Source organism: Pantherophis guttatus, chromosome 13 (genome assembly GCF_059756535.1).
Source record: "Pantherophis guttatus breed Tessera chromosome 13, ASM5975653v1, whole genome shotgun sequence".
Taxonomy (NCBI): Eukaryota; Metazoa; Chordata; class Lepidosauria; order Squamata; family Colubridae; genus Pantherophis; species Pantherophis guttatus.
In genome coordinates this window covers 14,834,726-14,849,984 of record NC_142075.1, presented here as the reverse complement: position 1 = coordinate 14,849,984, position 15,259 = coordinate 14,834,726, and the positions used below count along the sequence as shown (strand labels likewise).

Here is a 15,259-nt window from a genome sequence, read left to right as displayed (position 1 = left end):
TTCCTCCCTCCTTTCCCTCCCTCCCTCGGAGAAACAGCTGATTGCTGCCCGGAGTTCGGAGCGGTCCGGCGGTGGTTGCAAGGTGGCATGGAGGCTTTCGTGCAATTCACCAACCAGACGCAGGGTCGGGAGCGGCTCTTTCGGTGAGGGGGGAGCACAGCCTCAAAGGGGGAGAATGAGGGGGGTGGCGGGGGTCCCCCACCTTCCTTTGCAAGGAGCTTGCAGAGCCCCCCCCCCCACACACACACCCTTTGGGTCAGGGTTACTGGGGTTCCCACGACCCCCCCCCACTTCAACTCCTTTTCAACTTTCTTTTCCAAGTTATTAATTATTATTATTTTTTTTTTTACAAACATAACAATGCGTGAACAGTGTGGCACCTGGGTATTCAACTCCCTGGTTTTGGATAGAACATAGGATCATTGGGTTGGAAAGAGTGGTGAAATCCAATTTTTATTTTTATTTTTTTTACTACCGGTTCTGGGAGTGTGGCTTGGGGAGCATGGAAGGGGAAGGATACTGCAAAATCTCCATTCCCTCCCCATTCCAGGGGAAGGATACTGCAAAATCCCCATTCCCTCCCCACTCCTGGGAGAAGGATATTGCAAAATCCCCATTCCCACCCCACTCCTGGGAGAAGGATTCTGCAAAATCCCCATTCCCTCCCCACTCCTGGGAGAAAGATTCTGCAAAATCCCCATTCCCTCCCCACTCCTGGGAGAAGGATATTGCAAAATCTCCATTCCCTCCCCACTCCTGGGGGAAGGATACTGCAAAATCCCCATTCCCACCCCACTCCTGGGGGAAGGATACTGCAAAATCCCCATTGCCTCCCCACTCAGGGGGAAGGATACTGCAAAATCCCCATTCGCACCCCACTCCTGGGGCCAGCCAGAGGTTGTATTTGCCGGTTCTCCGAACTACTCAAAATTTCTGCTACCGGTTCTCCAGAACCTGTCAGAACCTGCTGGATTTCACCCCTGGTTGGAAAGGATCTTGGAGATCTTCTAGTCCAGCCCTCCGGCTTGAGCAAAAGATCCTGGCTTATACCATTCCAGACAAGTGGTTGTCCAGTCTCTTTTTGAAAGTTTCCAGTGATGGATGTCTATGGAGATTCTCCGTCATCCTGGTCATGCTTGTCCCAAAGTTGCTTCTCCCCCCTGTCCCCCAAGAGGCAACTGGACTTTCTGGTTTTTCTTTTTGAAGACGTTTCACTTCTCATTCATTCATTCATTCATTCATTCATTCATTCATTCGGTTTGTGAAATATGTATAACAGATATAAGTATAAATAAAAGTATATAATTACGAATATAGGAAATGGATACGAATAAATGAGGACAGTAGGACAGGGACGGAAGGCACGTTGGTGCTCTTATGCACGCCCCTTACAGACCTCTTAGGAATGGGGTGAGGTCAACAGCAGACAGTCTAAGGTTAAAGTTTTGGGGGTTTGGGGAAGAAACCACAGAGTCAGGTAGAGTATTCCAGGCGTTGACCACTCTGTTGCTGAAGTCGTATTTTCTGCAATCGAGTTCGGAGCGGTTTACCTTGAGTTTGTATCTATTGTGTGCTCGTGTATTATTGCGGTTGAAGCTGAAGTAGTCATTGACAGGAAGGACGTTGTAGCAGATAATGTTGTGTACTACACTTAGTTACAAGAAGCATCCAAAAAGCTTCCTCAGCTCTGGCTGGATTCCATTTCCCCACCATCCACTCAGAGCTGAAGAAGCTTCTTGGATGAGAAGCGAAACGTCTTCAAAGAAAAACCAGAAAGTCCAGTTGCCTCTTGGGAATAAAAAAAGCAGCTTTGGGATTCCAGTGAGAGAGCATTATTATCAGGGGATGTCTTATTTTGGGGGAAACAGGGTATCTTTGCACAACCTGGTCATCTGCCTCCTGAAACAACCTGTTCCCTGGTGTTGCACAAGACCCCCAGTTCATGCATACTGAGTTTGCACAACATGTTAAGGCTCACATGAATCACACTTGGCCATTGTGTGGCGGCAGTCACAAATCTGATAACTTGAAGAAATTATAGGAATTGCAGGCTTGCTTCAACAGAGGCATCAGTAGATCTGATTTCTTTAATTTATATTTGACGTATTTCTTCACAACTCTTCACTCCTCCTTCTGAGTGATTTGCAAACGTGGCTCCACTCCCATTATGGAAATTTACACAATGTAAAAATAATGCAGTGTCAGCAATGAGTGAAGAATTGCTGAGATTTAACAGGTGCTTGGGGGGGGGTCAAAGTTGCCTTCTCTTGTGGATTCTAAAGGTGAAGAAGTCCCTTTTAATTCAGCTACAGCTACAGGGGACGGTGCTCATCTCCAAGGCCATTGAGCCAGAGGTGGGTTTCAGCAGGTTCTGACCAGTTCTGGAGAACCGTTAGCAGAAATTTTGAGTGGTTCGGAGAACCACTAGTAAAAATTCTGACTGGCCCCACCCCCATCTATCCTCTGCCTCCCAAGTCCCAACTGATCGGGAGGAAATGGGGATTTTGCAGTATCCTTCCCCTGGAGTGGGGTGGGAATGGAGATTTTACAGTATCCTTCCTCTGCCCCGCCCACCAAGCCATGCTACACCTACCAAGCCACACCCACAGAACCGGTAGTAAAAAAAAATTAAACCTACCACTTCATTGAGCCTGTGCTGTCGAAAGATATTTCTGTGGTCATGTGGCCAGCATGATGTTCTGGAGTACTGTTGTGTACAGTGGATTGTACACAAACCTAAACTACTTCCCCAGACAGGCACAAATTCCCAAACCTGGTATATTTAGCTGGTGTCCTCCAGATGTATTGGGACTACAATTCCCTGGATTCCCAGCCAAGGAAGCTTTTGGACAGGGTGGTGGAAGATTGAAGATGTCCAACAAATACGGTGGAATTCAGATTACGAAATGGAAAGCAATCCCTGCATCATTCCACAAAATATCAATAAGTAAAGGTAAAGGTTCCCCTCGCACATACGTGCTAGTCGTTCCCAGCTCTAGGGGGCGGTGCTCATCTCCGTTAAAAAGCTGAAGAACCAGCGCTGTCCGAGGACGTCTCTCTCCATGGTCATGTGGCCGGCATGACTAAACGCCAAAGGCGCACAGAACAATGTTCCCTTCCCATCAAAGGTGGTCCCTATTTTTTCTACTTGCATTTTTTACGTGCTTTCGAACTGCTAGATTGGCAGAAGCTGGGACAAGTCACGGGAGCTCACCCTGTTACACGGCACTAGGGATTCGAACCGCTGAACTGCCGACCTTTCAATCGACAAGCTCAGCATCTTAGCCATTGAGCCACCGCGTCCCTAAAAAAAATATCAGTAAAATATCAATAAGAAAATGTGCAAGAAAATCTGGTAGGAGAAACAGTCTTGCCCGATAATTCCATTATTAAATTTTATTAATGTAATTAAATGAATTAAATGAAGGCTTTTGAGTAAAACAAAGAATGTGAGCACGATGATCTTACTGCCTTATATAGGTGTGAGAATTAGGAACCCCTATATAATTCTCACACTACATATACCTCTGCATAGTAATTTTTCCCCATTTCTTTTCCCCAAAGTTGTTGAGAGAGGGATGATGGTGGAAATAACTATGCCAAAGAGTTGCCGATGCATGCCTTAATCACCATTCTCTCTCATCCTTGCCTGCTTTGTGTTATTATTTCCTGGTGTTATGTAAACTTATCTTTCAGCATCGCATGCTGCTTTTCAACTTGAACTCTGTGCTGGGTGATCCAAGGGATTGCTATTTCTTTGGCAGCTTCACAACCAACCTCCCCTTCCTCCCCTCAAGGCAGTGTGTGTGGGTAGCAAACTCTCCTCCAATTTTATCCTTTGCAACAGTGCAATCATCTGTGCAATATATTGGACGGGACGTTAGCGCTAGGCTCATTGGGATGAGTTTTTCCCACACCTGTAAATGGAACTGAACCCCAATCTCAAAAGTCCTATTCCAATCGTTGGCCGGTTATCCCAAGCTGCTGCTTGATGTGTAACGCAGGAAAAGGTGGTGTGAAGCTCCCAGGTTCAGTTCCACTGGTGTTCAGGTAGGAGGAAAAAAGGGGGGGGGGCAAATAGTATTGTGACCTGCTCTGTAGATGCAAGGAATTGGCTGTTGGTTGATTCATCCCATTCCATTATTATTAGTTCAATTTATATGCCGCCCTTCTCCGGAGACTCAGGGCGGCTTACAATGCACTTATAGCAATAGCCTTCATTCTTTTGTATATACCTGCTTATTAGGGCTTTTGGACCACCAAAAAGTTTCTACTTTGTAGAAACAAAGTCAGCTTATTGCCCCCACAATCCGGGTCCTCAATTTACCTACCTCGGAAGGATGGAAGGCTGAGTCAACCTATGTCAATATTATGATACCTTTTGTGCAGGATTCTCATCGTGCGTAACAGTTGCTCCACAACTAATCTTCTGATAGCCAGCACTGGGAAGACGTTTTGGGTTTTTTTTGCCAGCAAATGCTTTTGGAAATAAGCATGTTTTTCCACAATAATTGAGTATAATAGATTCTTATGCACCACTTAGTTAGTTAGTTAGTTACTAGTTGATCCAGTCCCAGATTAGTAATAGCATTGTACAGGGTTGCATGTATGAGTTCAGTTGTACATTCGTTTTTAGGGTCCAATTAATAAGAGGTAGACTGAGGTCACTGAGAAAGATAAGAGGGTGTGGGCAGGAGGCTGACCATGTTAGTAGTGAAGTTAGCTTGTTCGCATGCACAAGGTTGTAATCAGGAGCTCTGTAAAATACCATGTTTTTTGGAATATAAGACGCACCTCCCCCCCAAAAGGGGGTGAAAATTTAGGTGTGTCTTATACACCCAATGTAGCCCCGCCCACCCACTGGTCCCCACCCTTTGGCCTCTGCTTCCCAGCAGTTCCCAGCATAAAAAAACAGCTCCTTTCAGCTTCAGCACAGCCTAACTAGCACAAGTTGATTGGATTGACCTCCCGACTCTCAGCTGATATGTTCTCAGCTGTTTTGCGCAGGGCTCTGCTCCTTGCTGCAAGGAGGTAAATTGCTGGAGCAGATTTTTTTTTTCCCCTTGTGCTAATCAAGCTATGCTGAAAACGAAAATGAAAGTAAAGCAGGCTGTTTGCTGTTTGCCGCAAGGAGGCAAAATTACTCAGTGGCAGAGGCAGATTTCTTTTTCTTCTTTTCCTCACCAAAAATGGTAAGGAAAAGAAGATGCATCTTATAGTCCGGTGCATTTTATACTCCAAAAAATACGGTAGTAAGAAGCGTAATGTGGTATTTAAGGACAGTTCAAAGACGATGGTTACAGGAAGAGCAAGCTCCTGTGTAACTTGAATATATATATATATTTTTTGATTTAGGGACTTGCAATGTCTCCGCTGATTGAGCAATGTTACCCTGTGCAAAACTATATATTACAGCGTTTGCCTTAGAGCAAAACAGTCCAGTAGCATCTTTTGCATGGGGAGGGACCTGCATTCATCTATATCTGTATCTATATCTCAGTTTCATTGTGGGAAGACACAGCCTGTGCTTTGCCTGTAATTTGTGACCAGCGATGCGCCTCTCTTTCCTTCCCTTTCCAGAGCAACTCAGTATTCATGCATGCTGCTTAGCTATATTTTAGAGCGTAAGACTCACCGGGAGAAAGTGGTTATGAAGCTCAGACTTCTGGAATCGAGCATGAGCTCAGGACGCAAGAGTGAGTATCTTAGTTTTAGATGCTGCCTATTGAAGAAAGAAAAGGAAATGGATTGCTGATCGTCCCCAAATAAGGGATAGGTGGGTGGGACAGAAAGAAAAGTTGAATTAAAAAGAGGGAGGGAGGGAGGGAGAGGGAGAGAGAGAGAGAGAGAGAGAGAAATCTTAATACTGTGTACCAGAATTGAATTGCAAATTACTGTATTTTTCAGACTATAAGACATACCAGAGTATAAGACGCCGCTTAGTTTTTGGGGAGGAAAATAAGAAAAAAGCTGGGAGGGAATCGGCCTCCTGGAATACCCCCGATCAGCTGTTCCCAGAGGTGAACTTTAGCAACAGGTTCGTTGGTTGTGAGCTCTGCACCTTGCTATTTTTTCAGCTTCTGAAACCTCCGTCTCAGAAGCTGGTCAGGCTACATTCGGTATATAAGACGCACCCAAATTTTCACCCTCTTTTAGGGGGGAAAAAGGTGTGTCTTATACTCCGAAAAGTACGGTAGGAATATTATAATGTTGCCCTTGAGAGCCAGTTTGGTGTAATGGCATCAAGCTAGAAACCGGGAGACGGTGAGTTCCAATCCTGCTTTAAGCACAAAGCCTGCTGAGTGACCTTGGGCCAGTCACTTTCTCTTAGCCCTTGGAGGGAGGCAATGGCAAACCGCTTTTAAAAAACCTGGCCAAGAAAACTTCAAGGACTTGTCCAGACAGTCTGTGATAACTGAACAGGAGTGGACAGGAAAAACAAATCTACCCTTGATTTATCAATCAAAATAGTCGCACCTTTGTTGAGGTGTAAGTCTATTAAGCAATTTTGATCTGCTTCCATCGTGGACTCTTTCATTCATGTGGAGGCACAGCGACTCAGGCTGAAGTTCACAACTATCCTTACTTGGGATGAAGTCCCGGAAAAGAAAATATTGAATTTTTGAGTCCTAATGCCTAGATTGTACTCTAATTTTTGTCACTTGCATAAGATTTTGGTTTCATGGACAGCTCCTGATGGGAATTTAATGGCGAGGGTTCCTTATTGGATGCAATAGATGGATGATTCGTCTTTACTTCAACCTTGTCCAGTTTTGGTGCCTTCCAAAGTATTGTAACTCCTACAATCCCTTTGGTTGGAATTTCCAAATACATCCAGATTTTGTCCACTGCAGGAATATTGCGGTCAAAGCCCTTTAAATACATCTATGCTCAGAGGCTTAAATTCTATATTTTTCTCCTCCTGCCTTCCTGAGTCAATACATCTTTGGGCTGTTCTCTTGATGGCCTTGGGGGCTTTGGAGGGGGCGGGGAACGATTGACATTATGGCTTTCTCTAAATAGGTACTGCTGATTCCTACCTGCTGAACTTCATTCCTTGCGCCTGCATGGGAAAATCTGGTTTGCTTATTAATCAAAATTCCTCCATTAGCATGTCACTTCATATATTATTGCATTCACATCACCTGGATTGTTTGTGTCCTAATCTATGCATGAGAAATGTGCTATTACTATTTATTTTATTTTTTTTCTGGTCCTGGGTGGGAACAGCCTGTTTGACTAGCCTGATCCTTTCCCAGTGGGGTGTTTGCATTTTTAGGCGCAGCAGTCTTTTCTTTTCCATTTAAAATCATCTACATTCGATGGCATTTCACCAGAAGCTAGGGAGCTGTGTATGATAGGCTTTGCCATGACAAATGTCCTTGCTTGTGCTTAGGGGCTTGGTATCTGCCCCCCATCCCACCCCAGCCTTTCTTTTAATGGTGGGACTTGATTGCAGGAACAGTGAGGGATCCCATCACCGCAGCTTGGTTCAAAACATTCAAAAAGCCACCAAAAGAAAGGAAAGAGCCCAGGTATTTTTTATTCCTTTAGATCAGATTTTTTTTCTTTCTGTATGTTTGTTGTTTTATGTTTATGTTTTATTAGATTTATATACCGCCCTATTCCCGAAGGACTCAGGGTGGCGAACAGGCACAAAATAAGATACATAGATACAAAAGTTAAAAGGCATAATTAAAACCAGATTAAATAATTTAGCCCGAGACAATTAAAAATCCCAATAATTTAAAACAGATTAAAATTTTGATTTAAAAGAATTTTAAAACAGGGGAGAAAATTAGGCCTGGGCGGCTTGCTGGAATAGGAGAGTCTTAAGAGCACGGCGGAAAGTGCGCAGATCCGGGATCCTCCGTATCTCCAGGGGGAGCTCGTTCCAGATAGTGGGTGCCCCCACAGAGAAGGCCCTCCCCCTGGGGGCTGCCAGTCGACATTGTTTAGCTGACGGCACCCGGAGGAGCCCCTCTCTATGAGAGCGTACCGGCCGGTGGGAGGCTACTTGTGGTAGTAGGCGGTCCCGTAAATAACCAGGTCCTAAGCCATGGAGCGCTCTAAAGGTGGTGACCAAAACCTTGAAGCGCACCTGGAAGACCACCGGGAGCCAGTGCAGCTCGCGCAGGAGAGGTGTCACACGGGAGCGCCATGTTGCTCCCATAACCACCCGCGCGGCCGCACTCTGCGCCAGTTGGAGCCTCCGGGTGCTCCTCAAGGGGAGCCCCATGTAGAGAGCGTTGCAGTAATCCAGGCGGGAAGTGACGAGGACATGAGTGACTGTGTGTAGGGAGTCCCGATCCAGAAAGGATCTACTCTCCAGCTCATTAAACAATCGTCCTGTAAATTCTTCCCATACCCTAAAGCTACCCTCAGAGGCCTAATTTATATGATATGAACATTTATTGATATGCCAGAATCTTGATGGAGCATATGGACAATTTGCTCCTGGCAATGATAAAGCTATTTAGACCTACTTTCTGGGCCTCAAATGCAAATATAATGTCACATACCTGCTTTAAATGCCTTCTGTAATTTTAATTTTTATATTCTTTATATAGTTACTGAAAGTTTTCTTTATTTAGATTTTTATACTAATTTTAAGCATCATGTTTTCTCTTTTTAATGGCAGATGTTCTGCCGAAGATAGGTGGATAGAATGATAGAGATAATACAAATAGATAATAGAAAGGTAGGTAGGTTGGTTGGTTGGTCGGTTGGTCGATATATGGATAGATAGATAGATAGATAGATAGATAGATATGACATGGATAGAGGATGGATGGATGGATGGATGGATGGATGGATGGATGGATGGATGGATGGATCGATCGATAGATAGATAGATATGACATGGATAGATGATAGATGGATGGATGGATGGATGGATAGATAAATAGATAGATAGATAGATAGATAGATAGATAGATAGATAGATAGATAGATATGACATATGGATAGATGATATATGGATGGATGACAGATGGATGGATGGATGGATGGCCTAATTACAGAAGATCACCCTTGATGAAATCTAGGAGTAGCCATCAATGAACTGGAGTGTTTTAGTGGTAGCTTTCCAGGACTGGAACTCAATCTAAGACACATAAGTTCATTTATTTTCCCCACTTTTTTGTGCATTGATGTGTTAATATTTGTGTGCTGCAATGAAGCGTTTTCATCCTTATCAGCTTTGTTTTAAAAGGCATTTAAGCATTGCACATTTAATTATGACCTGGGTTTATCGAAGGCTCCAGGTGGGTAGTCTTTTGTGGGTTGGCCAAGCTCCGTGTTGAGGAGCAGCATTCCAGTTTTAAAGATCAAGCAAATGATTAAAAGAACTCGCTGTGGGTTGGCAATTTGGAGACCACAGACATTGGACCGGGAATCTCAGAGTCCCTGCCCGCTGGTGTGGTCTTAAGGTTGCTATATTGATTTAAACTTTAGGATGTTCTCAGGGATCTACTTATGAGCTAGATAGGCAGACAGAAATGAGGAATGCGCAAAAGGTTATATTGTGAAACGTTCTGACTCGGGAAATAGATCATTCTGAGTGTTCCAGAAGTGGCACCTGAAACTCAAACCACACTCAGGTTGAAACATTCTGGGGAAGATCATTTTGCACATACACACACACACACACACACACACACACACACACACACAGACATAATGGTTTCTATCCTTATTGGCTGAGCTGCTGTCATGCCTAGGCGAGGTAGCCCAAAGACGAGATCTTAAATTACGGTCCAAAGCAGATGGTGTACATGGCTGCAAGGAATGAATGAGTGCAATGGTGAAATCTAAAATTTGTTACTACCGGTTCTGTGGGCGTGGCTTGGTAGTGTGTGGGGGGTAATGTGACGGTGGGCATGGCCCTTTTTTTAAAAAAAAAAACCCATTTTTTCTACAACCTCTTCGGTGAAGAGCTTGTAAAAAAATGCTTTCAAAAGGCTCTGACAATCCCAGCTTGGATCGTCAGAGGCATTTAAAAGAAAAAAAGCCTCTGCTGATCAGGCAACTCAGCTTGGATCGTCAGAGGCATTTAAAAGAAAAAAAGCCTCTGCCAATCAAGCAACTCAGCTTGGATCGTCAGAGGCATTTAAAAGAAAAAATGTCTCCGATGATCGCGTGGCTCAGCTGGGCATGGGGGCGGTGGGGATAGGGATTTTTGCTACCAGTTCTCCGAACCACCCGCCTCCATCGCTACCAGATCGGGCGATCCAGTCCGAACTGGGAGCATTTCACCCCTGAACGAGTGGCACCGTAAGATTCCAGGCCTTTCCCACCAGCCTGTTTCATCTCTGGTTTCTCTTGCAGTGTTTCGGCTTGGCAATATCGTGCACGCCATGGTGGCAACCCATCAAGCTTCCCAGTTGCCCTACGCCATTCCTCGCTTCTGCTTGACTGCCTCCAACATCAACCGGGTTATGTACTTCGCCTGTGACACCGTCTTGTGGGTGAAGAGCGTTGGGCTCATCTCGGAGATCAACCAGAAGAAGTGGCGCAACTGGGCGACCAAATGCTACTACTATTCCCTGGTGATTAACCTGGTCAAGGATTTTTATGAGCTCTGCTGGCGCATGAAGCAGACAGCGTGCAGCCAGAAGCCTGAAAAGGCCTTGACTCCTGGCAGGCAGAAACTCCAATTCCTGACCAACAGTGAGCTACAGACTTTTCTCCTGCTTGTATTCCTCACGTTGAAGAACTATCCACCCCTCTTGCTGGACACGGTGAAGAACCTCTGTGATATCTTTAGTCCGTTGGACCGTCTGGGCATCTACAAGACCAACTCTGGAGTTATAGGGTTGTGCGGGCTTATCTCTTCCCTGGTGGGAATCCTTACTGTGATGAGGCCGCACTTACGGTTGAAACACTGATCTTCTCTCGGGGCTTCCCTTTTGCACGGTGGCGTTTCAATACTTCGTGCGTATTGTCTTCCCTCTCTTTGATGATGGAGTTTTGTCCCAGTTGAATTCATTCTTCTTTCCTTGTGCTGTCGCATTGGGCAGCCCAAATGACATGGGTTAAGTTTGGAGAAGGGTAAAAGGCCCCTCGACTGAAGATTTTTCCCCGGCTGTGCAACAGAACAAGCAAAACTGTCACTACTCAAGATGAGACGGTATCAACCCTTGGGTGAGGAACCGGTCAGTCTTTTATCCTGGGATAGAGAGACGAGCAGATTCGAAGTTAATTTGAAACAGAATTGCCTTTTGTTAAGTTTATGTAATTTCTTCCCTCCCCATCCCAGCATTGGTTTGTATAAGGATTTATTGCTGTTATCTGGGATGAATTCCGGAGCTTAACAAAACCTCCTTTAACCAGAAACATTTAGACTTACATGTTCACAGGCAGCCCAATTGCTGCCTCTAGCTAACTTTTAGCTATTCTTGTTTCTGGTCAGACTGTGAAGTTTTTAATGATTTTTGCTTTTATGCCGTGCTCATTCTTTTTGCCTGTGAAATGAATTTATTGGATTTATAAACCATATAAATCCAATAAATGAAATGAAATCAAGACGGGCATGTGTTCATCAAAAACACTTTTGATCTCCCGGAAGAAAGGTATACAGCAGGGATGGCGAACCTTTTCGGCACCAAGTGCCGAAAAGGAAGCACACACACGCGCGTCTGGGTTGCAACCCGGAAGAGGAGGTGCCCAGGGCGCATGCGCGTGCCTGAAAATGAACTTCCGGTTTCAGCTACTGAACTTCCGGTTTCAGCCAGTTGCTCTTCCGGGTTTCCGGCACGCATGCTCACCCAGGAAAACGGAAGATCAGCTAGAAGATTTTCTAGTTTCTGGCACTGCCGCATGCAAAAAGGCCAGCTGTTTGTCGCGCACACATGCGCGCCAGAAACCCAGAAGAGGAACGGGTGACGCCACATGTGCCAGGCGACATGGCTGCGTGTGCCACTTCGGGCATGCGGGGCACAGGTTCGCCATCACGGGTATACGGTATGAAGCATTGTTTTCAGGGGTTCAGTGTGCAGTGGAGGTGAGGGAGAAGTGTTTTTGTGTCTATGTGTGTGTGTTTGTACTTAATCTATGCATTGCTAGAAATGAGGCCGTTCACCTTGGTTGGCGGATGGGACAAAGAAACAGTATTGTGCCTTTTTTCTTCAGCATTCCGATTCTGAAATAAGTGCCATTGTATTGCCATTGTAAATAAAAGAACATCTAAACCTTTCACATTGCAAACGAGTCCGCTGTTAGCTTATAACTCATTATAAGATGTATACAGGTGGTCCTCAACTTACAAAAACTTCCCTTAGTGAACCTTCAAAGTTACAACGGCACTGAAAAAGGGGACTTACGACTGTTTTTCACACTTACGACCTTTGCAGCTTCCCTCCATGGTCACCTGATCAAAATTCAGACTTTTGGTCACTGACTCATATTTATGACAGTTGCAGTGTCCCGGGGTCATGTGGTCCCCTTTTGCGGCCTTCTGACAAGCAAAATCCATGGGGAAGCCAGATTCACTTAGCAACCAGGTTAGTAACTTATCAACGGCAGTGACCCACTTAACAACCGTGCCAAGAAAGGGGGCAAAACTCACTTAACCAATGTCTCACTTGACAACAGAAATGTTGGGCTCAGTTGTGGTCATAAGTCGAGGACTGCCTGTAGTTGGGTAAGGGTCCCACTGGCAAAATGACGGAGGGCTGGTTAGCCATATTTTATCCACTTCGGCTATTTGAAAGCAGCTAGTTGAGGAAAGTTATTTTAGTCACCTTCTGGACGAGCTTTCAATACTTTTTTGAAAGAATACAAGGCAAACTGTAAATAGTACCAAAAAAAAAAAAAGCGGTAAAAAAACAAACTGTAAAAAGCCACCTAGATTAGCTCCACGGTGGGATGGGCGGCAAGTAAATTTAATAAATAAGGTAATAATATAAATGGAAGGCTGCACAAACCTACAAAGAAGAAAATCGAATACAAAATTGATGTGATGGGAAGGGAAGGGAAAGAAAAGGAAAGGAAAGGAAAGGAGGAAAGGAAGACTATTGGGAAGGGAAAAGGAAAGGAAAGGAAGGGAAGGGAAAAGGAAAGGAAAGGAAGATTATTGGGAAGGAAAGGAAAGGAAAGGAAGACTTGGGAAGGGAAAGGGAAGGAAAGGAAGGAAAGGAAAGGAAAGGAAAGGAGGAAAGGAAAAGAAGACTATTGGGAAGGGAAGGGAAGGAAAGGAAAGGAAAGGAGGAAAGGAAAGGAAGACTTGGGAAGGGAAAGGGAAGGAAAGGAAAGAAAGGAAAGGAAAGGAAAGGAAAGGAAAGGAAAGGAAAGGAAAGGAAAGGAAAGGAAAGGAAAGGAAGACTATTGGGAAGGGAAGGGAAGGGAAGGGAAGGAAAGGAAGGAAAGGAAAGGAAAGGAAAGGAAAGGAAAGGAAGACTATTGGGAAGGGAAGGGAAGGGAAAGGGAAGGAAAGGAAGGAAAGGAAAGGAAAGGAAAGGAAAGGAAAGGAGGAAAGGAAAAGAAGACTATTGGGAAGGGAAGGGAAGGAAAGGAAAGGAAAGGAGGAAAGGAAAGGAAGACTTGGGAAGGGAAAGGGAAGGAAAGGAAAGAAAGGAAAGGAAAGGAAAGGAAAGGAAAGGAAAGGAAAGGAAAGGAAAGGAAAGGAAAGGAAAGGAAGACTATTGGGAAGGGAAGGGAAGGGAAGGGAAGGGAAGGGAAGGGAGGAGAATAGTTTCTTATAGGAAAGTTTGATTGGTAACAGAACTCCACTCCATTTTGATATGGGAGTCATTGGCTTTTCCCAATGCTCTTTCTGGAGAAGCCTTGTGTCATTCCACTGGATTTTATGGGCCCTGAAGTTGCATTATCGAAGTGCATGAGAAACTTAAGAGGACATTTGCAAAGGAGAGCCACACGAGAGAGTAAGCAAGAAGAACTGGAGGTGGAATTTAAAGGAAGTTTTTCGTTTCTCTACCAACACCTTCATGTCCTATGATGCTGGTTAAATTCCTCTGCATATGCTGTGTCTTCATTGGTGAAGCACAGCTGTCTCCTTTAACGTCCCCAATGTCTAAGCCTAGGATGAATTTGTCTTCTGGAATATTTTTTTTTTTTTAAATGCATTCAGTCCTCTCTCTGCCAGCTATAAAGTTATTGCCAAATATTTCATTTTGGAATGGCGGTTGCCCTTTGTGCTCCGGTGACTCTTTGCTAGGCTTAAGGGAAGAATTTCTAGTTTACATAATCTCTTTTGCTTTTTTGCCTACATCATGGAGTAACGGATTAGGGTGAAAAGCATTAAACACGCAAAGGGGGAGGAGGTAGTTTTCATGTAGCCCCGGGACTTTGCCAAAAGAAGAGAATATTTATAGCTCAGGGTTGACCTGGTCCTTGGTGCTTTCTGAGCTTGGTTGTTTTCTTGCAGATGTTTCATTACCCAAACTAGGTTAAAGTCATGAGTGCGCTGAAGTTGGGTAATGAAACTTCGACAAGTAAACAACTAAGCGCAGAGAATACAAAGGACCCCACTTTGCCAAAAACACAGTTATACTATCCGAAGACAACAACAAGACTCTTGTGGTCCGCCAGCAGCCTGCGGAGCTGGCAGCAGAGTCGGACAGTGAGAAGGCTGGGAAAGAACATGGCCCAGTCCTGGAGTCTGGGGAAGGCTCGGACAAGGGCTCTGCGTCAGAGGCAGAGAAAGAGCCATTTGGGAGGTACGTGCTGCCCCTGGAGCCTCCAGAGTCGGACCTCAGCGAGGCAGAGGAACGGGGGGACACTGTTCCCAGTGCGCGCAACCACAGAGCTGCCAGAAGCCAAGAACAGTTAAAACAAAAGGGACGACTTGGGAGTAGGGCTTGGAGATGATTGGCCCCTCCCATAAGCCTTAAAAGAGGAGCAAAGGCACGTGGGAACATTGCAGGAAGCAACATTGTTTATTCTGTGCAGTTTAAAGTCTGAAGCTCTGTTTGATTCTGGCCTCCGTGTGGCTTTGCAATTAGGTCTTTGGCAGCGTGTCAAGGGAGATAAAGGTGGGTGTTTATCAGCCTTAGCCCCGAAGGACTCTACAATTATTTGAGACTCATCTGTGAATGAACAGAATTCACAGCTGTTGCAATAAAAGAGGTTTTTGGGACTACTTGTGTTTTACTGACTCAGGAAGCCTAGGGCAGAACAAAGACTTTCTGGTTTTGCACACATTAACATGAAATGTAATGGTGTCGAGGCTGAATACAGTAGAAGGAATGGCTGATTTGCATTGGTTTTTAGTGCACAATATGGGGATCTTACTCTGGAC

General features: G+C 44.9%; 1 protein-coding gene across 2 annotated transcripts; it reads left to right on the top strand.

Moving 5' to 3' along the window:
- Positions 1-7: 7 nt before the first annotated feature.
- PEX11A (peroxisomal biogenesis factor 11 alpha) lies at positions 8-12,195 on the top strand. 2 transcript variants are annotated; one of them, XM_034424649.2, is made up of 3 exons: positions 8-143; positions 5,581-5,696; positions 10,330-12,195. In XM_034424649.2, exons 1-3 carry the CDS (start codon positions 88-90, stop codon positions 10,887-10,889), a joined length of 732 nt encoding a protein of 243 aa, XP_034280540.2. In that variant the 5' UTR covers positions 8-87; the 3' UTR covers positions 10,890-12,195. The 2 variants fall into 2 exon arrangements, with proteins under 2 accessions (XP_034280540.2, XP_034280539.2); XM_034424648.3 differs by lacking the exon at positions 8-143 and adding an exon at positions 3,876-4,050.
- The last annotated feature ends 3,064 nt before the right edge of the window (positions 12,196-15,259 follow it).

What these genes read in the sequence shown, in the direction of transcription:
- PEX11A (XM_034424648.3), top strand. Translation starts at nt 3,992, where the DNA reads ATGTGTAACGCAGGAAAAGGTGGTGTGAAGCTCCCAGGTTCAGTTCCA. An exon ending in TCAGTTCCACTGGTGTTCAG is followed by an intron (nt 4,051 to 5,580) that starts GTAGGAGGAAAA and finishes TTCCCTTTCCAG; the next exon opens with AGCAACTCAGTATTCATGCA. An exon ending in CATGAGCTCAGGACGCAAGA is followed by an intron (nt 5,697 to 10,329) that starts GTGAGTATCTTA and finishes TTTCTCTTGCAG; the next exon opens with TGTTTCGGCTTGGCAATATC.